This window comes from Armigeres subalbatus, chromosome 1 (assembly GCF_024139115.2).
Source record: "Armigeres subalbatus isolate Guangzhou_Male chromosome 1, GZ_Asu_2, whole genome shotgun sequence".
NCBI classification, from domain to species: Eukaryota; Metazoa; Arthropoda; class Insecta; order Diptera; family Culicidae; genus Armigeres; species Armigeres subalbatus.
Genome location: NC_085139.1, coordinates 114961389 through 114988408, shown reverse-complemented (window position 1 = coordinate 114988408; position 27020 = coordinate 114961389). Strand labels below are relative to the sequence as shown.

The 27020-nt window shown below is 43.9% G+C and overlaps 1 protein-coding gene and 1 long non-coding RNA gene across 2 annotated transcripts in view; one reads left to right on the top strand and one right to left on the bottom strand.

Annotated features, from left to right (window-relative positions):
• LOC134205649 (uncharacterized) overlaps positions 1–27020 on the top strand; it is a 363787-nt gene that overhangs the window by 181999 nt on the left and 154768 nt on the right. The gene's annotated exons all lie outside the window — the stretch shown is intronic.
• On the bottom strand, positions 418–22253 carry LOC134218253 (phytanoyl-CoA dioxygenase domain-containing protein 1-like). Its single transcript, XM_062697182.1, has 4 exons — positions 22139–22253; positions 21648–21812; positions 880–1507; positions 418–820 (listed from the first exon to the last, which is right to left on the bottom strand). Exons 1-4 carry the CDS (start codon positions 22251–22253, stop codon positions 538–540), a joined length of 1191 nt encoding a protein of 396 aa, XP_062553166.1. The 3' UTR covers positions 418–537.

Sequence of the window (27020 nt, the reverse complement as noted above, 5' to 3'; positions counted from 1 at the left end):
AAAAGCCAAAACAGAGGGACTTTTAGCTTTTTTAACTTCTGCTAGGCTAAGGAGGGCCCTTAACCATTGAAATCAATTCTTCACGTTTCAAGTGCAAGTTTTTCATGCGTACCATCAATTACAATAGTCATTCGATCAAAACAACTCAATCGACTCATAACGCGTTCATGATGTTTCTCTGCACTGATGCAGAACATTTTTCTGCTCCGCTTACTCATGGCAACAATTTAACATCGGATCGCAAAAAACAGTTCCATTTTTTTCAGCCACTGATCATCCAACCTTCCTTCCTACTCAAAATTGCATGATGCCTAATAGGTGTGAATCCCTTCCACAAAGCGTCACGCAACGCTTCAGCTTCACCTGATAAATCATCAACAGAAAAAAAAATCAGAATCAATTAAGCCTCCCCTTCGATTCAAGCTGACTCATAATAGAAAGTATATTTTTACACAGAAATAAAGAGAATTAACAAAAATAAACATCATCATCTATGGCACATGGCTTCTTCCTTCCCTTCTGGTGGAAGATCGACGCTCAATCTCTCTCGTACAGCACCGGAAAGGGCTGATCGGTCGGCGGCTGAAGCCAATTCTCGCTGGAGTAGGTCGAGTTTTCCGTTTCGATCACGTGGAAGGTGTACGCATGCCGGCTACGGTCCGATCGGTTCGCGTCGCTTCGATGCACCACCTGACTGTGGATGAGGACCAGCGAGCCTGCTCTTACCGGGGTTGCGCAGAAGTTGGACCGCGGATAGAGGGGGTCAGGGCGGTCATAAACAAGAAGCTCTGGAGATGACTTGTCCGGGTTGCGGAGGTATCTAAATTTGAGATGAAATGTGTTTAGATTGCGAAAGGAAAGAAAACGCGTTGAAAATACCTTCGATGCACTCCACTTTTGTGCGATCCCTTGATGAAATGCAGGCAACCGTTCTGTAGCGTGGCATCTTCCAGTGGAATCCAAAAACCGATCGTTGAGCTGGGCTCCGTGTAGAGGTAGGTGGCATCTTGATGCGGTTTGACTTCTCCTCCGACACCTGGATTTTTGAAAATGTACATACTTTGTGCACAGGCTGGCTTTTGGAATCCGAGCTGCCAGCACACTTCCTTCACGCGGTTGGAGAATGTGATTTTGTTGAAAACGGCATGATCCGTGTGCAGAGCATGTCCAACTTTATTCAGAGCCACCGAAGGATCAACCAATAGTTCGCCATTTTCTGCTACAGCACCTTCCTCGAAAAAATACCGAACCTTATCACCACTTTCTATGAAATACTGATCCCGGCTTTGAGTTTTGCTGGAATTGATGGTGCTAAAAACTTTTCGTTCCTCTTTCGGGGCATCCTTGTGAAGATTTTTCCCTGCTTCCAGTACCTCACTAACCTCGTCGGGAGTCAGGAAGTCGTCAATTACGGTGTAACCGTTTTCCAATATCTGAAATGATAAAACAGAAAATCGTAAAAACCTACTAGCTTGCCTCTGCTCATTTGGTTGGTCACAACACGTCACTCATTCTCAGGTTCAAGGGGGACAACAACGTGTGCAGAAATTCTTCGAATTCTTCTCCCATTTCTTTGCGCAACTTCTACTTTGTGCGTGAGATTTGATGATCTCACTCGGTTCAGATGCGTTTCTGACGATGCCGTTGAAGCTAAAAGAAGTGCATTGTTTGTTTGGACATCCACAAGCCAGTGGACAGTGGCGCATAAATCCCGTTGGGTATTACTCTCTGGAGATCACTTGGAGAGCAATCGTTAAACTCATCCTGTACCGAATCGATCGTTGACTGTATAAGGCGTACTTTGGTGGGACTCGCAGATGAAGATTATTTTTAGAAATTTATGAGCAAGCGGTTTCTCACCGTTGCCGACTCTGTGACGATGTGCACATTTTCGGCGTCGCATCATCTTGGGATATTGGTATCGTTCATGAATTACGCCACAATGCTTAAATCTATTTAAACCTGGTTAATGCGATACAACGCAAAAATTCGCAACAGATGCAGGACTTTTTCACGCCATTAGAAAGAATATGTGAATAATGGACGGTCCCTTCGTTGGTTATGGTGAAAGAAATCAGTCGTCGATCCGCCTCCACGAAGCCGTGAAAGACGCGCGCGCGCGTTCAAAGTGCATCAGCCATCGTGGGGCGTCCCCGTCAATGAGAAGATACCAATGTTTATCTCAAGTCACGCTGCGCCACATCAACCGGCAACGGATGATTTTCGTGAAGAGCGAATGAAATTTAGCAAAGCGGGTGAACGGGAAATGCACTTGCCTCTTGGTTTCAACTGCAGGTGATTCAGCAGGAGGAAAATAGATGTTAGTGCTTTATGAGTGTGCGGAAGTCATGTGAATGGATTTAGATACTAGGCAGCAACCCCCATTAAATTTTTGCGCAGCATTAATATGCAGAATTAAATGTCAACGAAGCGTTCAAAATTTCAGATTGATATAGGCCTACAGTCGCCTCTCCACATCTCGGTATTAGAGGTAGGTAGGGAGAGATCGAGGAATGAAAGAAAAATTTAAATGTCTACTTGATCCAAAAAAGCTCGTTGGTAAGAAAAACGAATGACATTTCTTGTTTTTGATGTGTTTGTTATTGTTCAAAGATGGTCTAGTAGTCTAAAAATTTAAACATATCGACATAAGGATAATGATTCCAGAACAAAATATGATGAGAACACATTGAGATAGAAAAATATCGAGATAGGAAGATTATCGAGATGTAGAATGCCCAAATGTATATAGATTGATGGGACCAAGGACACAATCGACATATTAGGGAGAGACATCGAGATATAGAGAGTCGACTGTATAAAATATGTTATAAGCTGATTCTTAATTTCTGATTTTGTATTGGCCTGATTTATTCCTGAAATCTAAAACCTGGGGCGTAGCAATGGATGGGTAGCTACAACCAACCAGCGAATGGCAGATTTCAATACAGCAGTTAACATCTAGGTCTCATTGAGAAAATGCGATTTCAAGAGCAAACAAGCAGCTTTATGTTTGAGATTTCTGAAGATTTTTGAAGATCGTTACTACCTCAAATCACTCTACTGTGCATTGGTTCGCTCCATTCTGGAATCTTTGGTGCTGGTATGGTGCCCATACAACAGGAACTGGATTGACCGTATAGAGTAAGCGTATGCGATAACACACTTTTTCCTAACGAAACGAAATATAAAATGCCTATGTTGATTCGGATCGAAACTAAACGAAAGGGAAGATCCATTAACTACGTAACGCAAAACTTTGCCATTTTCAACCCCCCCCCCCCCCATGCTACACCTTTTGAATGAATCACTTCAATTTTTTGTATGGATTGTCACACTTCGGGCAACCCCCCTCCCCCCTCAAAGCGTTACGTAATTTATGGATACTACCAAATATAGATTTACTTTCGAGACTTCGAAACAATACGAAATCAAGGTTCACTTAATTCGAAATCTTTCGAAACGTGAAACTATCTTAATTCTACAAGGGTCAGATGGACCCCTGGCTACTCCCCTGGACACTGGTCTAGCCACGGTGTACACTTGGGGTGGGCTCTACAACAGCCTCTTTAAATTGATAGTTGTTTAGTTTACAGGGTCGTTCATAAAGTGTTAGGTTCCTGGTGGAGACTGCCTTCCCGTTTGGTCACTTGGGCAATAAATTAACAATTTGATTACAGAAAACAAGCAAAACAATAAAATGGGAAGGAATGTAATATTTTTGAATCTTAAAACTAACCAATTTGACTCAGACAAGAAACGTTTAACATTTATTAAAAAGGTTTTTTTTAAATTGTATTTTGAAGTGCACTTTAATTGAACTTTATTTAGCGTGTAACTAACAAAATGTTTCGATCTTACTTGGATTTCTCACACAAACGTTGCGGCCGATTGATGATCACTCGGTGGTCGACATACAGCAGAACCGGGAGCAGGGGTGAACAAACGTTGATGACGAAGACCACGGCAAGCGGCACTAGGCTGGATGTTCCAGGGATGTTGTCTTGGCTTTACCGTATCATGGGGCACTCAAAATTCATTCCCAATTTGCACGAGGGAAACACAAGTGACACTGTGACCGTATTGTAACGCTTGGTGAATGTTCCAATGGTCCAGGGACCGGTACTATTTCGCGCGCGCACTTTACAAGGTGGTCTTATCCGAGCGAGAAACACCGAGCCGACGGCATCAGTCTTTTCTGAACACCACCATGTGCTTTAGGCTTCTGATATGCCCTTTCTTCATCGTCAGCTCGGACCACTATACACCGGTACTGTCCTTTACTACTATTTGTACCACGCTCGCTCGGAAATTTAGTGTGATACGATTTTGACCTAGCTGGCTTAGCTCGGTTAGAATTTAACGTTCACTTTTCAATCACTTTTGGTGTCTATTATTCGTAACCGTCCGTGGTGCAGCCAAGCATAGGCCCGTACCAATTATAACTTTTAATGTTCTTCAACTTGTGAGGTTTTAGCTGATAATATTTAATCATTAACTTTAGTCTAATTTGTAAGTTTTAACAAAGATTATAGTCACAAATTCTCACAAACTTTAAACTTTGGAACAACGATTTGCTCGAAAACGTGGCAAATTCGCGGGTGTCACTTTTTCATCACTCCTCTGGACCGGTTGAATTACTAAGAGCGAGATTCTATCCCGGCCTTGCCCTTTTATCCTCTTCTTGCCGCCCCAAATATAACGCCCATAGCCTGCCATTTCGTTATTCCGGTGTGCGTTTTGGTGAATCGCTGCGTTTCTCGTTGATTTTTATTAGTATAATATCTAGGGGTTTTGGTTGATGTTGCGTTTTCAAATTTTAGATTTAAATTCAAATAATTTTAGCTAGATTGCATGCAAAATCTGTACATTTTCAGCCCTAATTGCTTGTTTTCTTTTTTTTTCATTTCTTTATGTAATTTTGTATGACAATATTCAAATGCAAATAGTGTAAATAATTATAATAAATAGTGTAAATAAATATTCGAATAAATAATGTAAATAGGAAATCCAATAAATAACGTATATAAATAATGTAAATAATGTAAATAAATATTGTAAATAATGTAAATAAATATATTTTTTAACACCAACCAGGAGGTAAACAAACAACTAAATATAATATACAAACTTGGACTCAAACGTCATCTTTTAATTAATATAATTGTTTGTTTACACCCTACAGCTACTATTTACAAAATAATTATCAGTCAAACATACAAATATGGACCACAGACATTTATTTTATATACAGACATTTAATAATAAATTAGTAGACGAACACGGAAACATATATTTACAATTTTTATTTGGGGTCTGAGCTAAATTGGCCCAAGAACCAAGGGGTTTAAAATTGTAACCCTAAAATGGCGGGTTACAAACGAAACGAAATTTTATTTTTTTCCATGGAATTGTTATTAAATTGGTTTAACATTATGTACGCAATTCTGATTTCACTTTTCGAAGTCAAATAACTGTTTTGCGACCAGCAGAGGTATAATAACAGAAGAGGCAGTCTGTGATGAATCACCGCATTCTTGCCGCATATCCCGGGTAGAGGTGAATAACAAACAAATAACATAATAATAGCAAATTTTGCTATGATATCAGATTTTGTTATTCTTATGTTATTCCTAAATAACATAAAATAGCATCCCAACATCAAATTTTGTTATAATAGTAAAATGTTGGCCCTCCTTAGCCGTGCTGTAAGACGCGCGGCTACAAAGCAAGACCATGCTGAGGGTGGCTGGGTTCGATTCCCGGTGTCGGTCTAGACAATTTTCGGATTGGAAATTGTCTCGACTTCCCTGGGCATAAAAGTATCATCGTGTTAGCCTCATGATATACGAATGCAAAATGGTAACCTGACTTAGAAACCTCGCAGTTAATAACTGTGGAAGTGCTTAATGAACACTAAGCTGCGAGGCGGCTCTGTCCCAGTGTGGGGATGTAATGCCAATAAGAAGAAGAAGAAGTTAAATTAGTTATTTATATGTTATTGTAAGAAAGAGCAGAGCAACAAATAAAGAACACATTTTCATATTTTTCACAATCATAGCAAAGTTTGTTACTCATTTATCATTTGCATTTTCAACATATCAATAATAACTGATTTTGATATTTTCTTTTTTTCAAATATTTTGCTATTGGTTTGTTAGGCCGATACAAATATTTAATATCTATTTTGTCTCCCCCCCTCGGATTTTTTAAGCCAAAAAATAATATTTTGAGGGGGCAACAAAATAAAATATGGATAATTTTGAGGCTTTTCTTCAACAAATCCGAGGAGTTTTTTGATTTTGTTTCATTCTAATATTTATTTTTTATTATCCCCTTGACCTTTCGGAGAAGAGTAGGACAAAAAGTTAGTCGGCGACGGTCAAGTTGTGGAACCACCAACGCTGGACGAGGTAAAGAAGGCTCTAAACGAGCTGAAAAACAGTAAAGCTGCTGGGAAGGACAAGATCCCGGTCGAGCTTCTCAAACACGGAAGTGAGCAGCTGCATCAATCAATCCACCACATTATCCAGAAAATATGGGAGGATGAAGAACTGCCTGTCGGTTGGTTGCCCAATCTGTAAGAAAGGGCACAGACTAGAGTGTGCCAATTACAGAGGGATCACCCATCTGATTTATTTATTTATCATCAGACTAAGGCCGGAGTGGCCTGTGCTGCACATAAAAGACTTCTCCATTCAGCTCGGTCCATGGCTGCACTTCGCCAACTACGCAGTCTGCGGAGAGTCCGCAAGTCATCGATCCACCTTGCCTGCTGTGCACCTCGCCTTCTTGTTCCCGTTGGATCGTTGTCGAGAACCATTCTCACCGGATTACTGTCCGACATTCTGGCTACGTGCCCGGCCCACCGCAGTCTTCCGATTTTCGCGGTGTGAACGATGGATGGTTCTCCCAACAGCTGATGCAACTCGTGGTTCATTCGCCTTCTCCACGTACCGTCCGCCATCTGCACCCCACCATAGATGGTACGCAACACTTTCCTTTCGAAAACTCCCAGTGCGCGTTGGTCCTCCACGAGCATCGTCCAGGTCTCGTGTCCGTAGAGAACTACCGGTCTTATAAGCTTTTTGTAGATAGTCAGTTTGGTACGGCGGCGAACTCTATTCGATCGGAGCATCTTGCGGAGTCCAAAGTACGTACGATTTCCAGCCACTATGCGTCTCCGAATTTCTCTGCTGGTATCGTTATCGACGTCACCCATCACCCATCTGAACTCGGCGTATAAAAATCCTGTCGCGTATCCTATTTAACAGACTGAGACCGCTTGAGGAGTCCTTCGTCGGTGAATACCAGGTAGGGCGTGAGGGCCGACGGATCAGATGTTTAGCCTGCAGATGATCCTTGATAAATTCTGGGAGTACAACTTGCAGACTCACCATCTGTTCATTGATTTCAAAGCAGCGTAAATGAGCTGTGGCAGAAAATGTCCGAACATGGTTTTCCGGCGAAACTGATTAGACTAATACGTGCAACGCAGGATGGCTCGAAATCAAGTATTCGGAATGCAGACGAAGTGTCAACCTCGTTTGTAACCTTAGACGGATTGAAGCAGGATGTTGCACTTTCGAATTTATTGTTCAACATTGCACACGAAGGCACTATTAGGAGATTTGGCGTGCAGAGGAACGGCACTATCATCACACGGTCGCATATGCTCCTGGGCTTTGCGGACGACATCGACCTCTATCGACCATTAACTCTATCAAGACAAAGTACATGGTGGCAGATAGGGGAAGACTTAGTGGTGTTGGTGCAGAGGTAGTGCTTGATGGGGATGCGTTTGAAGTTGTTGAAGAATTTGTTTATCTTGGAACGCTTGTGACATGTGACAATGACGTTTCCCGTGAAGTGAAGAGACGTATTGCTGCTGCGAATAGGGCCTTTTACGGATTACGTAACCAGCTTAGGTCCTGCAACATGCAGACGGAAACAAAATTTGCTCTTTACAAAACTCTGATGCTACCGGTGGCCCTTTATGGACATGAAGCATGGACATTAAAAGAGGCGGACCGGAGAGCTTTCGGGGTTTTCGTGTGAAAAGCGCTGCGTACAACACTCGGAGGAAAACTAGAAAATTGTGTGTGGCGCAGACGCATGAATCATGAGCTGTATCAAGTATACAAAGAAGAAAATATTGTGAATCGTATAAAATAGGCAAACTTCAGTGGGCTGGTCACTTAGTGCGAATACCGGAAGAAAGAATAGCGGAAACATTATTCTACAGAGAACCAGACAGGGGCCGGCTACTTCGTGGTAGGCCACGAACACGCTGGCTGCACGCGGTGGAATCGTACCTGGGGACCTTGAACGTTCAGGGAAAACTGGAGGGAACGTCAGAAAACGATTATGAAGCTCAATACAGAGCATAGGTATTTGTATAATACTGCAGCATAGAATTTTTTGTTGAGTTGCTTCGTTTAATAACTATCAATACGATCGATTCCGTACTTTTCATATATTGTGCTTTCCTTACGAGATTAATTTTATCATCGTTCTCCCACACTATACTCCGCTAACCGCAATCGAGCACATCTGTATATGGGCCTCATATACAGATGTACTCATTTATATAACAAATATAGATTAACGTAATCAACCATCAACAAGATCTAGAACACTGGTTAAACAAATTTCTGCTACGCGAGGTAGAATTTTGACTAAACTACGTCTAAGGGAAGACTCGGATACAGGATGTAAAACGAAATTTCAAATTGAGGACCGTCACGAAATCATGTAAGATAATATACAAGGTCCTTTTCGATTGGTATAACACTATGGGTCTCGAGCCTTCTATCAAAAAGTTCTGTTTTGGAGTAATATAGCCTTTACGTATGTAATATACGAGAAAAACAAAAATAGTATAACCTGAAGTTTTGAAACCACTTAGATTTTAATTCAGCAGCGCAGCTAACATGACATTGATAATATAATTATTATTTGTTTAAATTTGTTTCGAAATTCCGGAATTCCGTTAAATTTCGTTAGAAGCTAGTTTTTTCTAGCGAAATTTTTGTAATTTACCAAACGAAACGAAATCAAGTAATCAGATTTGGCATTATCAATTTGCGAATTTCGTTTCGAAATTTGAAACAAATTTTCCGAAATAACGCATATGCTTAGAAATGCTTCCTTTCCGAGCACGTGCAGTAGTCAAAATCAACCTACCAACAACTGTGTTCAACAATGGTTCAAAATCGAGATACGAGAAGGCACTCTCATCTCAGCGTTTGGTGACAAATTAATCAGTACGTCATCAATTATGTTTCGATTCGGTTTGAACACGGCATAGAACGATCACCAATCATCATAAATATTTTATCCTGCTTTGTGTTTATCCTTGCGTTTCGCTTGTCACGCCAGTTAAGTCAAGGTCCAAATGAACCATATCTTGAAGAAACTGCATATGTGACATTTTGGTAAAATGGGATTTTTACATTCTGAATACTCATGAAAGTATATGCATTCAGATGAAAAAGTTAAAAAACGAACAGTGGGTAATGTCTGTGACGCAACCGCTAAGTGGACGTAGGACTTAACTTCCATGCCTTTAAGATACATAGTAGTCCAAATTTCTCAATCAACTATTTTGGATAAATAATCGGCGTTGCATACCATTCATGCAAAATCTTCTCATCAAACCGACACAGAAATCAAATCACCTCGAACAAGAATCATCAAAAAATTCAGGAGGTATCTGTCGAAATATTAGCCTCGACAGTGAACCTCACTGAAGGACTGCCTGAAATAAACCACAAGTTGCTCAGCAGGGGATGTAGACTGTCTCAGCCCTTCCACTGAAGCCTCTAATCCGTGCGATAGCGACTGAGAGGAACATTATTTTCTCTTAGAGCCTTGAAAAGGCTGTTTGCTCTTAAGTGCAAAAGTAAAAAACGATCTTTTCAAATACCGCGAATTTCTGGTGATGTATAAAAAGACTGAATGCTCTGCGAGCAGAATGAACTTTTCTTTATACCTTATTTTGAATCTTCTCTGCTTCCCAATTGGGGCCAATCAGCTAGTTCTTGTATCCCTTCTTTGTCAGCCAAAGCGTCATCATCATCAACGTTCGAGAAGGGTTTCTTCTTTTCCTTGTTGCTCGCTGCTGCGTCTATTTCTAACGGGACTTTTCGCTAGATACAGGCCAATAAGCGGGCAAGCGAGCTTAGAATTCCAGTTCAGGTGGGGAGTAGGGTGTTCTTTCTGAGACCCCAATAAACATTCACTAGTTTAACTAACATCAGTGTGATGATTCAATTCAGCACTGTGTTGAATAATTCTGTATTATTTCTTTCGCAACTTCTGTTCAGCTTTGTTCACACAATTTTGGAGAAGTTATACAGCAACATCTAATTTTGAAAACAACTTATTACCTGATTTATTTCTTTAATAAGCATTTTACTTAGACTTAATTCATACATGTAAATTTCGAAAATAATAACGTATTAAGTATAACATCATAGATCTTTATAGAACGTATGTTGATGAAATTTACTATTTTCATATAATCATTTAAATTTTCCTAAATCGGTCTCGAACTGCTGACATTTGATCATCCGCCGTAACGTTATCCGAGCGCATCCTTGATTTAGAGTTATAGCTTCTGACAAAACGTAAATAATCGTATGCTGAATATGAATCATGATTGGACTCCTATTCAACAAGTCAATCTGTCAAACTACAGTTTTTAATAACTATAGAAGATTTTATTTCAACCATTGTTCAATGATCATAACCATCGAACACGGGAAAATATATGAAAATAATGTCAAAACGAAGTTTATGAAAATTTAATGGTTATTTTCGACCTTGAATCTCTGAAACGGCTGCGATATAGTTATTGCCATCAATACCACACATGCAGCAATTAAATAACTACACATATCAAATTTATTTACATTTAGAAAAACAACTAGTACATATAAAATCTGTAACAAATATACAATATGGTCGATTTATACACCCAATAGAGATGGGAATTTATACAGTTCTGCATAAGAACTTTACAGAAACTGAATAATTGGCATATACAATTTTGGAAGATTTTATTACATTGTTATATTGAAATAATGACATTTGTATTATTTTAATACAATATTTGTATAAAGCTTACAGAGTATATGTTCAAACAATAATTGTCAGATTTGTTTTTGGTGTATGAATTTGTTTGTATTCGTTTCCCACAACTTTAAAACAACTGCATAATTTTTTCATTGCTCCAATTTTGTTGGTTATAATCTCCAACACCTTTATAGATCAGGAATTAATTATATCACGAAATATATAGATTGCCCCACAAAATAAAAAGCCTGAGTGTTCTTGAAAATAAATCATTATTTTCCTGTAAATTATCAATTCCAGCTATCGCGATTTCTTTCAAACAAGAAGCATAACCTTACCTATAATGTTTTCTTCACTGTGGATAGATCCGACAAGGTGAAATCCAATGGTTAAAGGACAAAGGAAAAAAGAATGTCTAATGCTTGCTTATTAATCTACTTCTCAAACTCAATTCAACCACCCTTTAGAGCATCACATCATAGTCGAACAGAGAATTTAGAAAATCATTAGTTCAACACATTGATGAACTTCAATCTGCTGAAATGTGATAAAACTAAACGTTAGTTCGACTTCAAATAAAGGTGTGAAATAAATAAATAGGCAGTCGAATATTAGTTGAATCAAATGCTGAAATGAAACCTGTCTAGCGAATTATTCAGGATCCGTTTTATTCAACTGAAGATCATAAAAATAATTCACCTAGATGCTTATTTTGCGTCGTTGTTTGTTGGGACAACATTGTTAGTAAGAAGGAAGAAACACCCGGACATGAGTTCGGGTGATGATTAGAATTGTAACATGGGACGATCATTCACATTCGCTTTGTGTGCGTCAGTAGCAAACAATGTTTATCTAGATATTTCTTGATCAATGCCAAAAAAATCCAACATTTGATGAAAATGATTGATAGTTTATTAATGTTTTAGCTGTAATCGGTGTTTCTTTATCAAATAAGATTATGTGAGAGATTTGGACATCTTATGAATCATCATCTTATGAAAGGCATGGTCGCAAGTTTCGTCCACTTCGGGTTTTATCAGAAAAATATCTATAGGATTAAAGATATTTCTTCCATTTACTCACAATTAATAGTGGAGTAAATGGAAGAATAATCTTTCAACCTCATTTCCTAGACGCTCTAAAATAATTAATAATATATCTACTGTTAGTTTTGACGCTATTGAAAATCACATAAAATTTTATCTCTAGAATATTGGATTTGCATTCCAAGTAAATACTATCCTGAAGGTATTGAAAGCATTGATGATCTCTATTATTGGCTCTCTGAAGAACCGTTTGTTTTTGGACATACATGCTGCATCATGGCTTTTCTTCAGCCTGTCTCGCTCAGCACCGATGCCTGTCTGCGCTCGACTCTGCCTGCTGCCGGTATCTGCTCAGCATTGCTGCTTTGTCGGGTATGTATGGTGGACTGCTGATGCTGCGCTAGGTTGGATGATGATGGTCCTTCGATGGTGACGAGCCGAAAAGCGGTCGTGCAGACTTCATTCCTATTAAAAGTGCTGTTCAATCGATGATGCGTTGCTTCGCTTGTCCGGTCAGAATGAAAGGAAAAATCGCGTTGCGCTATTTTATGGCTTCTCGGCAGACCAGCGGCTGCTCATTCGCTGGTGTCTGCCAATCAGAACGTGGTAATGGAATGATGCAAGAATGATGCGGTCCATATTTTTGGTTTCATAATTCAATGTTTCGCTTTGAAAACAGTTTGGCCTATTGAAACAAGTTTTCGGATATTATCAAGCATTAATATGAAGGCATTGAAAGCTGTCGATTGAGGTTAACTGCAGAAATCTGTTCACGGGTAAAAGCTATAACGTTTGAAATCTTTCAACACAGCGTAACGGCGATTTAGAAATTTTGAAATGACACCGGTATAGTAAAGAGACGTAAGTCCTACGTCAAAAATGGAATGTATTAAATGTTTTTGTTTGTTTTAGAAACTACACATCCTTCAAAAAGCGATTGTGGAGCATTGTTTGAAATTTCAAATTGGATGTGCCCAAAAGCGTTGAGTTTTGCCAATTCTGACATGTAAAATCAAACAATTTGGCACCAATTTGTTTCTAATCAGTTTTGCTGGTTTCTCATAATAGTAAATGAATATTTGCAGTTTCTTGAACAAATGTTTCAAATGTATGTCAATGTAAATGTATGTCGATTGAACTCCTAACAGTCCATAAAGATGCTTATAAATTTAAATAAGTTAACAGCAGATGTTCTATGTCTTTGAAAGTAGTCTGAGTTAAAATTCATTAGTCTACCAGGACAACTATCTGGGACCGAACGGAAAGCAGTTTACATATCATGCTCCCAAGCAGCAGCACTTGTTTCTCAGTGTGCTATACCCAAGCCAAACGCAACATCTTTCAAATAGCTGTTTGTTCCAAATAAATTGCTTGAAGATACGGCAATACATCGAGGTACATTAAACCACTTCCAGTTTCAGAAACACAATGTAGCATTTCCGTTTGAGTGGCGTTAAATATGCCACGATCTGACTTCTTGGTGATATGGAATTCAATGTTTCACTATCAGAAACAAAACAGATTAGTTGCAGTATTACCTCTTCGGTTGACAATGCCTGATATGTTGCACACTTGAGCTCAGCTGATGTATTTTATTTTAAAACCCTGCATTTTCCGTATAAGTACATAGAAGTTACAAATGACTTTATTGTTTATATAGTGCACTTTTAGCAAGTCTCCAAATGAATTGATGGTGTGATGGTTATAGTTAAGTTTATAAATCTTAGCCTTAAGGTTATAAGCCTTAAGATGTTAATAAAACCATGATTAATCCACCTAGCAGTAATAGTGCCTTTCTCATTATAAAATAGTATTTTGGCCTACTCTTGGCCCATAGTCCGATCTGGCCAATTTTCAGAAACAATAGTAGAGTATCCTGCGTCAGATACAACTTATTGTGAGAATTGGTTAAGGATATTGCCTGAAAAATGAGTGACATTTTTACTCAATTTTCTGTAAAGAAGTAGTATTTTGGCCATAACTTCCATAGTCCGATCTGACCAATTTTCAATAGGAAACAAGACAGTGTCCCGTCGAATGCATCTTATTGCGAGTAAATCGGTTAAGGATATGCCTAAAAATGAGTGACATTTTTTTTTGAGTGTGCGCACACGACACACACATACACAACACACACACACACACACACACACACACACACACACACACACACACACACACACACACACACATGGTGGAGGTGGCCAAGTGAAGGTCGGATGGTCTATGTGTCCGTTGAGACTCATCCTCGAATCACCAAACAGATGGAGTGATGCTTCAAATGTATGCATTTGGACACAGGCGCAGAAACTGCAGGAGACAGATCCGGTCTTTGTAGAAATGTGGTGGAAGGACACGTTGCTAGGACTGCACAGAAGCCAAGATGCCTGCTCTGCAAACCGGAGGATGAAGACCACACAGCGGGTGGCACAATCCCTGCCAAAAGAAGGCGATGGCGGGCCGAGATTAATGGAATCATCCAGTTGAATCTCAACCATTGCGACACCGCACAGCAGCTGTTGTAGTCGACAACAAGCAATGTGCGACGTGGCAAGGTTGCTACCGGCCAGATTCCCTGACAACGGCAACTGGGTGGCGGATGCTACGGGATTGCGCTATCCAAGTGATGGGAGATTTCCTATCCAAGAGGTAGTGACAGTTCAAGCGAGGGTTTCGTAATCGCCAAAATTAACGGGATCTTTGTGCTGTTACGCACCCCAGGTGGACTTTGGAGCAGTATGGCTGAATACGACTCGGAAGCTGATCGGCGAAATCGAGAGTGATCATCGGAGGCGATTTCAATGCTTGGGCAGTGGATTGGGGAAGCAGACTGACTAACGCCAGAGGTTACAGTTTGCTGGAGGCGCTGGCTAAGCAAAGAATTGTGCAACGAAGTACCGTTAGTACATTCCGCAGAGATGGAGGTCCATCATCGATCGTTCTGCAGTCCGTCGATGGCGAGAGCTGAACTGGAGAGTTTGTGAAGAATATACCCATAGCGATCACCAGGCGATTCGATATAGTGTTGGAACGCGAACGCCGACGGTACGACGGGAGACAAGGTCTAGTTGGCGAAGATGAAGACGAAGGACTTGATAAGATCTTTTATCGAAGCACTTCGAGTGAACAGCGACGCTACAAACCTGACGCAGACCAACTGAGCGGAAACGCTGCGAGGGCTTGGATGCGACGATGCGAGGAAATGGAGAACGAATAGCCGCGCCAAGTTGCGATGAACGAAATCTGCTAACCTTCGCGCTGCCTGTCCAGAGCTGAGACACGTTCAGAGGCACGGTCTGAAATGGTCAGAGAGCGAAAGATAGTTTTCCGTGAAGCTAGAGCGGCTACAGGCGATCCAAATCAGCAAGTCTAACTGCTTCAGGAGTTGCCAGGAAGCTGACGCTGATCCTTGGGGTAACGCTTATCGAGTTGTGACAAAGAAGATCAGTCCAGCGACGCCAGCCGAAATTGTCCAGACAAGCTGAAGATCATCGTGGACGGTCTTTTCCCAGCATGGTTCTACGACGTGGCCGCGTACGCCAACGAAGATGAAGACCGAGTAACCGCTGCAGGTATGCAAGTCACCAATGACGAGCTATTATCAGTGGCGAAAGGTTTGAAGTTGAAAAGCTCCGGGTCCGGATGGAATTCCAAATGTGGCTCTAAAATCCGCGATTTTGGCGTTCCGATCTGTTCAGGATGGTGCTGCAGAAGTGTTTGTAGACGGTAATTTTCCGGACGTGGAAGATCCAAAACTGTGCTGCTGCGAAACCAGGAAACCGCCGGGAATCAGCATCTATGAGGCCCATAGCTGCTCTGGATACACTGGGAGCTTCTGGAAAGGTTATCCTTAATAGGCTTACAGTTCACGGAGGTGAGACTGGCTTACGGAAAACAGTTCGATTCCGCAAAGGCAGATCGACTGTGGATGCAATCAGGACAGTCATTGAAGATGCAGAGGGCGTCCAAGAAGAAGAGGAGCGGCATCGGTTCTGCGCGGTAGTGACGATTGACGTCAAAACGCTCAATATGCCAGCTGGGAGGCCATCGCCGCAGCGCGTGCATGGAATGCGAATCCCGACTTCCTGTAAGATCCTGAGGGCTACTTCCTGAACCGGATTCTGGTTTGACACGAACTCGGGCAGAAGTCGATCAGAGTTACGGCGAGCGCTCACAGGGTCCATACTAGGCCCGACGTTAGAATGTGATGTACAACGGGTGCTGATGCAGAAGTTGCCCAAAGGTGTAAGATTTACGGATTCGCGGATGATGTCGTCCTAACGATAACCGGTGAGTCACTGGAGGAGGTGGAAATGCTGGTGGCGGAAGCGACCGACGCAGTAGAAACCTGGATGAATGGAGTCAAGCTGCAGCTGGCTCATCACAAAACGAGAGTGATGTGGTCAGCAACTGCAAAGTAATCCAGGCGGATGCAGATTACTATTGAGGCGACGCATCCCCTCGGTGCGGACTCTGAGACATCTAGGTGTGATGATTGATGACCGGTTGAACTCAACACCACGTGGACTATTCCTGGAAAGGCGGCTCAAATGATCAATGCGTTAGAGATCATGCCGAACGTCAGCGGTCCGAAGCAGTGAGGCGTCTCTTGCGTCGATATCATCCTCGATACTGATGCGGATTCACTGGGGAGCTGCGCTCAAGACGAAACGTAAGGAGGAAGCTGCGTTTTCTGTCATGCCATTCAGTCGCGAGTGCGTACGAACTATTTCGTCGGAGGCAGTTTGCGTTATCCAGGATGATTCAGTCTGCATAACCTAGCAGAGGACATCAGTGCTACCAACGGAGGATACCAGAAGATGAGGAAGGCGGTGAGACTGGACTCTATGGTGAAGTGCAGCAGGAGGGGACAATGCGGATAAGGAAGTGGACCCATCGGCTCATCCCCAATGTGTCGACGTGGGTGAACAGGGAGCATGGTGAGGTGAACTTTACCTCCACGGTTCCTTCCGAGACACGTTGTTTCCGCCAATAGCGCACCGGTGTGGCCATGCGTCATCGCCATTCTGCCCGGCGTGTATCGACGTGAGAGACTCAGAGCACGTGATTTCGACTGCGAGGTTTGCGGAGGCACGTGGAGAATGCCTGCCATAGCGACAACATCGAGGAGCGATGTGTCGCGATGAAGGTACGTGGCATGCGGTAACCAGAGTCGTGACACAAATAATGTCAAGACTGCAGCGTCGATGGAGAAGGACCAGCAAGTAAGCGTCGGTTTGGAGCAAATTAAGCACAGTGAGCAGTGTTGGGTCTCAGTCGTCAGGCGCCACGAACCGGAAGTCTTCTGCCAAGCGCAGATCTCGGACCGACCTCACTCGAACCGTCAACCTGATGAAGAAGAAGAAAGAAGGAAGGTGCTTCGGTATGTAGGCACCGCCATGCGGACGTTATCCACCACCGAACGTCGACCACCTCTGCAACCCGAAGACAGTCGGCGCAATGCGCGAAAGCGTCCCCTACGATGCGCCGGTAGTCGGGCACCATCTGTGCGAAAGTTTCCTTCACCCGAACTGGTGGAACCCTCGACGCGGGGGGAAGTCAGGAGATTCGAGTGAGGAAGGTTGCGGCACACCGCCGAGGATCGAGACGAGCAGTGGATCTCCAACCAAGGTCGGCGAACTAGCCTCGTGGGCCGGAATTTTAGAAGAAGTGCATGGGCAGCCCCAAGTAGTCGCAGCATCCAGTGGTCCCGGGGGATCGAGGCAGGAGGATAAGGGACCGGTTTATCCGGGAGCACTGGCAGGTCGGGGCCAATCCCTGTTCGAGCATAGTGTGGATGCTCGAAGTGTCTACCTAGATTTTTGATGGCCTTAACCCTTCAAAAAAAAACACACACACATACACACACACAAACACACACACACACACATACACAGACATCACCTCAGGAGCAGGGACTTTGTCCATAGTGACGACCTCCCCATAGCCACTGCAGGTCAGACCGGGACCATTGTCCTAACCCTATCCCAAGGCGTCAAGGACCGTCGAGGGATGCATGGCGGGGTGAAATAATGCAGGCTTTAACGGGCCTGTGATTAGGCACCCTCCACAGTAATTGTCCTTACGCTCATGCTGGGCTCTGGCGTGGTGGACCTCTTTTCCCGGAACTCGTGGACCAAAATGGAAAACCAAGGCAATTCTTCAACTGTGAGTAGGTGGTGTAGGCGACAACCCTTCGCAAGAGTGGTTGTTCAGGTCTCCGCCTAGGGGCCAGAGACAATGTCAACGGCTCAGTGCGCAGCGCCAGCGTGGTCACTAACCTTCCTCTCGGCTAAAAAACGCCGGTAGAGTTATTGACGGCCCTATGCGTGGGCGAGTGAACCGCAAACGCGATGGTGTTTCGCCTTCGAGGTGCGACGGAACTTTCGTCATCGAAGCATAATCCAGTAAGGACCTCAAGAGACACAGAAACTCGAAAGTCGATGTTGGACGCCAAGCTGGAAAAGGCGGTCAGGACGGCCAAGGCGAACCGTAAATCTGGATCAGGGTCTACCCAGACTGAGCCCAAGATTCGCGGATTTGGGCAAGTCGAATCGACCGAGACGTGTAGCCAGACGGTGGTGCCAAAGTCTGCCCAGACGGGGCTCAAGTATTGCGGGCAGTCGATACTGCTCAACGGAGAGACACAAAAACGGGAGACATCTCCAGGGTGAGCTCCCTGGGCCGCCCCAAAACGCGGAGGTTACTACCCCGATAAAGGGTAGTGGGGCTGGAAGCGAACCCCGGCCAGGTACCTCAAAACCGGGAGGAGGACCTGGAAGGTCCGTCCACCCAGGAAAGACGGTGGTAGGGGTTACGGCAGGCTGAGCTCTAGCGCCCCAGACCAGGAAATAGAGGGATAACGCTCTGGACCTGGTCAAGAATAAGAGGAAACCAAGACGTCAAGGGCCGAAAGAAGGCCCAGGCAGATGAGGGAGAAAGTCTAGGTAGGCAATCGCTCCAGGGGATGCCTAGTCATCAAAACGGACGAGGCTAGTACTCGGACTCTTGAACGATGAGGAGTGACGTCAAGCTCAGTGAACTCGGCGCCGAGACGTCAAATAAGACGTACCCGGAGGGCAGATGATCCTCGAGCTAAAGCGGGCATCTCGCAAAGCGCCGCCTACAAAGTTGGCGGAGAAGTCCTGGGAAGACGGTGGTGAGGCACTCGACGGAGGTGAATCTAGGGTTAAAGACCTGGACGAGATCACCGAAGTCGAAGAGTCGTCACGGCACTGCGGCGACGTGTGAAGTGGAAGCGCCACCGCAGCCGTTGGCTACAGAAGGTCGACAGGGACAGGTAGCATTGGTTAGCTACCTGCAGCGACCCTTCAAGGTGAGTCAAGTTGGGAGCGTCAAGGTGGGTGGTTGGTGTGGCAACGAGCAACCAGTTTGCTGTCGCCTGGAATCGAGCTGGTAATGGGACTGCAAAGGGACAGAATCAAGCTCTGCGACTGCGGATTGGAGACATAGGCACAATGTGCAGAACCCTCCCAATGTTTGATTGTTCCCAGACTGCGAACAGCGCACCCATGGGGGTTCAAGTGCCCTTACTGTTGCAAAATTCAATGCGAGTAACGCAGCTAAACCGACCACTGATGCAGCCCAGCAACTGCTGTTCAGACAGTTGCTGAATGACGGATATATCGCCATCGAGATCCTTACCGGGTACCCGCCAGGAATGTAATTGGGTCACCGATGATCTAAATGGCGAATGGACAGGAAACCCAGTCAAGGTTGGTGTCTTCGACACACACTTCGTCATTGAAAATCAGCAGGGTCTTCTTCTGCGCTGCTAGCGCCTCCTCGATGGTCGATCAGGCACTTCGTCAATGCTGATTGTTTGACGGCTAACTTGATGGGGCGTAGCCGGTGGTGATAGCAGGGGACTTCAACGCTTGGCCGTGAATGAGCGATCAGAATCGCGGCAGACCCTGATCGCACTGTGGATGTGGACTGTGCGGTACAAAGTACCACAGCTGGAACGCAGTCGATTATCGACGTACGTTCTGGAGCCCTGGCCAAACAGTAGTTCGAACTGGAGGTAGATGATGGCTACATCAGCGACCACCTGGCGGTTCGCTACAGTATCGACAGACCAGCATTCGCGGCGGACGGAAAAGGGCGAGCCTAGTCCTCGTATGTGGAAGACATATCTTCGACGACGAGGTGTTGAGGCGCTCCGCCGGGCACAAACTCTCGGTCTGAGTGGCGAGCAGCTGGTAACGGTATCTCGCGTGCATGCGATGCCACCATGCCTGGAAAGTCACCTAGGAATGGGAGACCACCGCTTACTGGTGGACTCAAGCATGCGAACCTGCGCCGCGCCTGCCTACGGGCAGGAGGCGGCAGCACACACGAAGAGGAGCGTGTTGAACGACGGGTGGCGTTCGTGGCTGCTAGAGCCGCTCTGAAGACTGAGATTAGATCAAGCAAAAAGCCTGCTTCGAGGGCCTGTGCAAAGTGACCGCGAATCCATGGGTGACGCCTATAGGGTCGAATGGCAGACCGTGGCGATGTAGCCCGAACGTCTCCAGAGATGCTGGAGAGGATCATCGCGGGCTCTTCCCGTCACGACTGCCCCCTGGCCTCCTTCGTGGAGCTGCCAGAGCCAGGTTGAAACGAGGAAGAGTAACTGGGGAACTTGCGATTGCACAGTCCCTTGGTGGTAAGGCGCAGGACCGGATGGTATTCCGAACCTGGCCATTCGCCAACCATTGCCGAGGCTCCCGAGATGTTCAGATCTGTCATGCAGAGATGCCTGGACGAGGAGTCTTCCTGAACTGGAAAGGCAGAGCTTGGTCCTGTTGCCAAGCGGAAAACCACCGGGATCCGTCAGCATAGAACCAATATGCCTGCTTGATATGGCGGAAGGTGCTCGGAAGATCATCCTCAACAGGTTGTTGATACGACGGAGGTGCGGATGGTCTATCGAATAACCGTTTGGCTCCGAAGGGTAAGTCGACCGTAGACGCTATCTTGTCGGTTACCAAATCCCGGAGATAGCTATCCAGCGTAAGGAGGGGTTCGCTATTGTGCAGTAGTGACTCTCGACGTGAGGAATGCTTTCAAAGTGCCAGTTGAGCTATGAGTGCCTTACCTGTACCGACTGAATTACTGTACAAGATTCTCAGGCTACTTCCAGAATCGAGTGTAGTATACACGGAGGCAGGTCGAAGTGCGTTTACATAACCTCAGGGTTCCGCAAGGTTCCATACGGTCCGGTGTTATGGAACTCATACGACGGTGTCTTGAGTTGAAGTTCCGGTGGCGTGGTAATCGTTGGCTTCGCTGACGATTTACGTGAGGTCTACGGGAATCGATCGAAGAGGTGGATTGACTGCAGCCCACTCGATCCGGTGTGGAGAGTGGATGAGTTCAGGAATTAGCTGGCTCACCACAAGACTGAGGTGGTTGTTGTTAACAACGAAAGTCGGAGCAAGCAAGCATGATGAGGGCAGGCAACTGCACGATCACCTCTGAGCACTCAATCAAACTCGGGGTAATCGACGATAAGCTCACCTTTGGTAGCCACGTCATTACGCCTGCGCGTGCCTCCACAGCTATAGTGGCATGTCCCGGATGATGTCCAATGGCTCTGCGAGTTTATGCCAGCTGGCGCAAGCTCGGCTAGCGTTGCTCTGTCCATCTGAGGTATGGGGCCAGCGGGCACGGCCCTGCGTAATTCTACAGAACGAAGATTAGAAAGTACGTATGAGCTCATGTGCCTAAGAGTTGCTGAGCGCGTACCAGCGTGTCGCGATGCACTCTGCGTCATCACCGGTATGATGCCTATTGACATCGTTATCGTAAAGACAGAGTGCTTTGATGCGGCACGAGAGGCATCCCAGGACCTGTCAGGTTGCCTCAATGGTCAAATGGCGCGTGCGTGGACAGTTCCACTAGGGTAGATGGACGGGTTGATACGGAATGGTACGGATCAGAGGGCGCCATGGAAATCACTTTCACCTGCCAGGTCCTTTCAGGCCATGGTTGCTTCAGACAGTACCTACGCCGGTTCGGACCTGGCCTCGCCGAGTGTCCGGTGTGCGATGGTTTAGAGACGGCGGAACGCTGTTGTTCGACGTGACCCGCGTTCACGCTGTGCGTGACCACGTTAGCGCACATGGTCTGGACACCCGGACAACCTAGTTCCGGAGGATGTGAAAGATGAAGTTGGCTGGAAGGCCGTTTATCGGCTATCGTCCGTCGTCTCGGAGCTACACAGAAGGTGGCGCGTGGACTCGAGGGATGGCTGAGTTCAGGCGCAAATAAGAGGTCGTCAAGGGTTCGAGTCGGCGTGGGTCATACCGGTGCCCTGTGGTCGCTCGATCCTTTATCGAACAAGTGGCCGCGTGAAAACATGGTATCGTTGCTTGCGGCGTCGTCCCAGGCCGGGTTCCGAGCCGAGGACGGAAGGGTCCTCGTCAAGGCGGGGCAGCGTAGCAGCCGCGTCGCAAGTCCCTCTGTGTGCTGGCGGGCCCTATCGCAGAAAGGTCAATTTGGGGTGCACGCGCGTTCATTCTTGTATCCAGTCGTGCAGAGGGAAGCAGGCGCGAAGTCGACCCTGCCCACCTTCCGGGACATAGGGTGGTAGGCCACCTGGAAAGCCGGCGTGCCTGGCACGATACCATGGTGTTCTAAAAAGCGAGTCACGATGTTCGATGCTGCAGGACACGCAGCTAACCTCGAGGTGCGTTATGCACTGGCCCCCTTTGACCATTACTTTCTGGTTGTACCGAAAGGACGATGGGCTTGGCAATGGAAACGTTTAGCTGGTCGGGGATGAGTCCTGCTCCCTCATTGGAGGTGCCCAACTAGCACTTCCTAGTCAACCCAGGATGTCTGATTGAGCAATCCCTCCATTGTTTAGGAAGAAAAAAACACGACATCACCCTCAATTCGATTGAATCGATCGTATATATAACTATGGGTCTCCGGGCTTCTATAAAAGTTTGTTTTTGGGCGATTATATAGCCTTTACGTATACTTGGTATACGAGAAAGGCAAAAATAGGATCACCGTCTTCGACCAGAGGTCGCACAGACTGAACACTTAACATCAGCATGAGACAACGACAAGACATTCACACAACACCCATGGACCAGTGGAAAACTTTTCGCTTTAGAAAAATTTTCTCTTTCAGGGGAATCGACACACTCTACACAGCATCCGCCTGACGATTGACGTCCTAACCGCACACCACAGAACCACAAAGATGTTGCAAATATGCTCCACCTCTTGGTTTTGTGTCACAAACGAGTTCAAAATGCGACGCGTTGAGCATAACTAGACCTTTATAGAATCACCACGGTTGTTGTTATTCATTGAGAAACAATGGTGTGGCTTGGGTAACTGTGGTGTCTAACTAAAGGTCTGAATCAGTGCATCGTATGGGAACTCCTTTGCAACACAAGAAAGCGCAGATTGGAGTATATGCAGCATCTAGCTTCATGAAAATAAAACATGATAATCAACAAGGAAAATAAGAATTTGGCAGATGTTCAATGTACTTCATTTTGCCTTTCTCGTATACAAATTATACGTAGAGGCTATAAGTTTCCAAAATGAACTTTCATAGGAGGCCCGAGACTCATAGTGTTATATAACAATCGACTCAGCTTGACGAGCCGAGGTAATGTCTGTATATTGAGTGTATGTACAAATTTGAAGATACAATTTTAGAACTTAACGTTACTCAGTTTACTCTAACAAGTTTCATTCGACGGGAATGCGGTCTTTTTTGCTATTGAAATTGGACTGGTCGGACTGCATTTCAAATTATTGAAAATCTTTGTTTGGAACGAAAATTTGAAAAAATTCTTGGATTGGTGGTAATGCGATAATTACTGTAAAATATGCAAAATGATAGACCTTTCTAATGTGTTTTTTCAATAAATTGTATGATGCACGAGATGAGGCATTATCGCCGCTAGATGGAATAATCTGTTTTTTTTTATAAGCGTCAAACCTGTTTTCTTTATGGCCATTTTACAATTTTATAGGCCTTGGACCGCTTATTATTATTCTAGATTTAACACATTTAGTAAGCACATTTACACTTAGAAGTCTACTAGTCTGACTCTTACTAAACTCTGAAACTCTTAAATATCACTACCTCCGTGGTAGTGACCGATCATGACACCTTAGGAAAACGAGTCACAAACCGCAGTGGAAGCTATGTGTAGCTGACAGGGAATAGGGTTGATTTGCCTTCTCTAGGTTTCCAGGTGTTGATTGACTTGCATCTGCCTTTGGACGAACCGTCTGTTCTGTGGTAACATTTTGTTTTGTACTGGTTCGACAAACCAAGAAACGAGGCATTCGTGGTCGTGGATTGAATTAGTGTTGACCGCATTCAATAACATTGTGCTGCTGCGAAGTGAGGTTCGATTTCCCTCAGTCAAAAACTCGGTCCGTTGTCAAGTGTGGTGCTTCCTTCAAAGACCGATACGCTCACTGGAAACATTAAACGTTTAATGTATTTTTAAACGACGTTCCGTTTGAACAGACACCATTACCGTGACTTAAATCCAACATATTCATATTCCGAACAATCGTCCAGTGATATCTTTCAAATATCAATTATTAAATAAATAAAACGTAGACGGAATTCTGCTACGGGCGTTATGCTCTGTCACCCACTAAAGCCAAACCCTCTAGTCTATCCCCGCCCTGATAAAGAAATACTTCAGGGGACTATCAGAACTCGTATACCTTAACACACAAAACTAAAATTAACATCGGTATTGATAGTTCCAATCAATAAAATATGGTTATCAAGCCATATAAAGTTCAGTTTTCTGATGAAACAATCCTCTTTATTTTTTCACTGGGACATTGTCGCCCTCTTAACAGTGTCCTTCTGTTATTAACTGCGAGGTTTCTAAGCCGTTACCATTTTGCATTTGTTTTATTATGGGGGCTAACATGATGATACTTTTTGACCAAAGTCGAGAAAATTGGCCCATAAAAGGATGCAGAAAATTTTGTTTGATAAACTATAAATGTCATTGTGACTCAAATTAACAATACCAGCGCGGATGTCTCCGATTGCTGATCAGTTCAGAATGGCTAGCAAAAATTTGAAAGCCTGGTCTTGAAGTACATGTTGATTTAGAGACTTATTAGAGGTTTCGTTATTAGACTTCACTCTGCAGTCTGCACTCACCAACATGTTTCAATCTATCTATCTCTATCTTCTATCTATATATATAAACAATCTATGTATGTTTCCAACTACTTGAACCACTTGGATTCAACCAAATTTGGTACAGACATTCTCTTCCTCAGAGAAGTTAACAAAGGGGTGGGATGGTCATGTAGAAAGGGAGGGTGGTGGGGGGTTTGTTGAAAACGAACAATTTGTAACTTTCAACTCCCGGACGATTTCAACCAAATTTGGTACAGACATTCTCTATCCTCAGAGAAGTTAACAAAGTTGGGATGGTCATGTAGAAAAGGGGAGGGTGGTGGGAGGTTTTGTTCAGAAAACAGACAATTCTGTAACTTTCAACTCCCAGGACCGAATTTCAACCAAATTTGGTCAGACATTCTCTATCCTCAGAGGAAGTTAACAAGGGGTGGGATGGTCATGTAGAAAGGGGAGGGGTGTGAGGGTTTTGTTCAGAAAACGAACAATTCTGTGTAACTTTCAACTCCCAGGACCGATTTCAACCAAATTTTGTACACATATTCACTACGAGGAGGTAATCATATGGGAGGATTTGGGAAAGGGAGGAGTCTGGAGGGAGGGTTTTTTTGAAAACGGGCAATTCAAAGTAAATCATGAACCCCTGTACATTTAATATTTAATTTTACATTCTACATCATAAGGAAAGATAACAAAGGGATGGATGGTCATTGGAAAAGGGAGGGTATAGGGGAGTGTTGTCTTTGGAAAGAGGCAACTCAGTGTAACTCCCAACCCCAGGACGATTTCAATCAAATTTGTACACATATTCACTATGAGGCGATCATGAGGAGGAAATTTGGATAATAGGGAGGGTCTGAAGGGAGGGTATTGTTCAGAAAACGGCAATTAGTTAACTGAACCCTGTACCATTCAACCAAATTTGTACACATTTCTATCCTAGGAGAAGATAACAAAGGGGTGAAATGGTCCATTGAGAAAGAGGAAGAGGAAAGCGGTTGTCTTTAGAAACGGGCAATTCATTAACTCCTGAAGGACAATCTAAGCAGATTAAATGATTAAATCATTCAACTCTATGATTAAAGTTAATTAATGAATTATATTTTTATGATGATAATGATTAATGATTAATTCATTTTGACAATAATTAACGATTATGAATAATAGATGAAAAACCGTTGGATTATGATTAACGATTACCGATCGTGATTAAATGTTGACACACTATGTATGTTAATGATTAACGATTGATATGATTAATGATTGTATGATTATGAATGATCAAATTGCAGTATCCATAATCAGTAACTTTTTCAAATTTTAAAATATGATAATTATGATAATGATTCAGATTAAAAATAAAAAGCAAGGTATGCAATGATCAATGTTCAGCATAACCCTGTACCCTTGCCGATTTCACCAAATTTGGAACACACATTCTTTATCTTAAGAAGGCGAAGATGACAGGGATCGATCAACTCTACACTTCATCGAAATCATGGTTTGCCAGAGAAAAGCAATGATTAAAGTGTTTCCTTCTGGAGAGTAATGTATCATTTCTTTAAAATAGACTTTTTCCGAATAAAGGCATCGTGTAGATGTTTTCCTTCTTTAGAAATAGACGTTTGCCGGAATAAGCGATTTTGGTTTGATCATTTTCAAAATCATCAATGTTTTCAAATGTAATCTACCTTCTTTAATCAAATGATGAAATATCAATGAAAACACAGCAATACGTAACT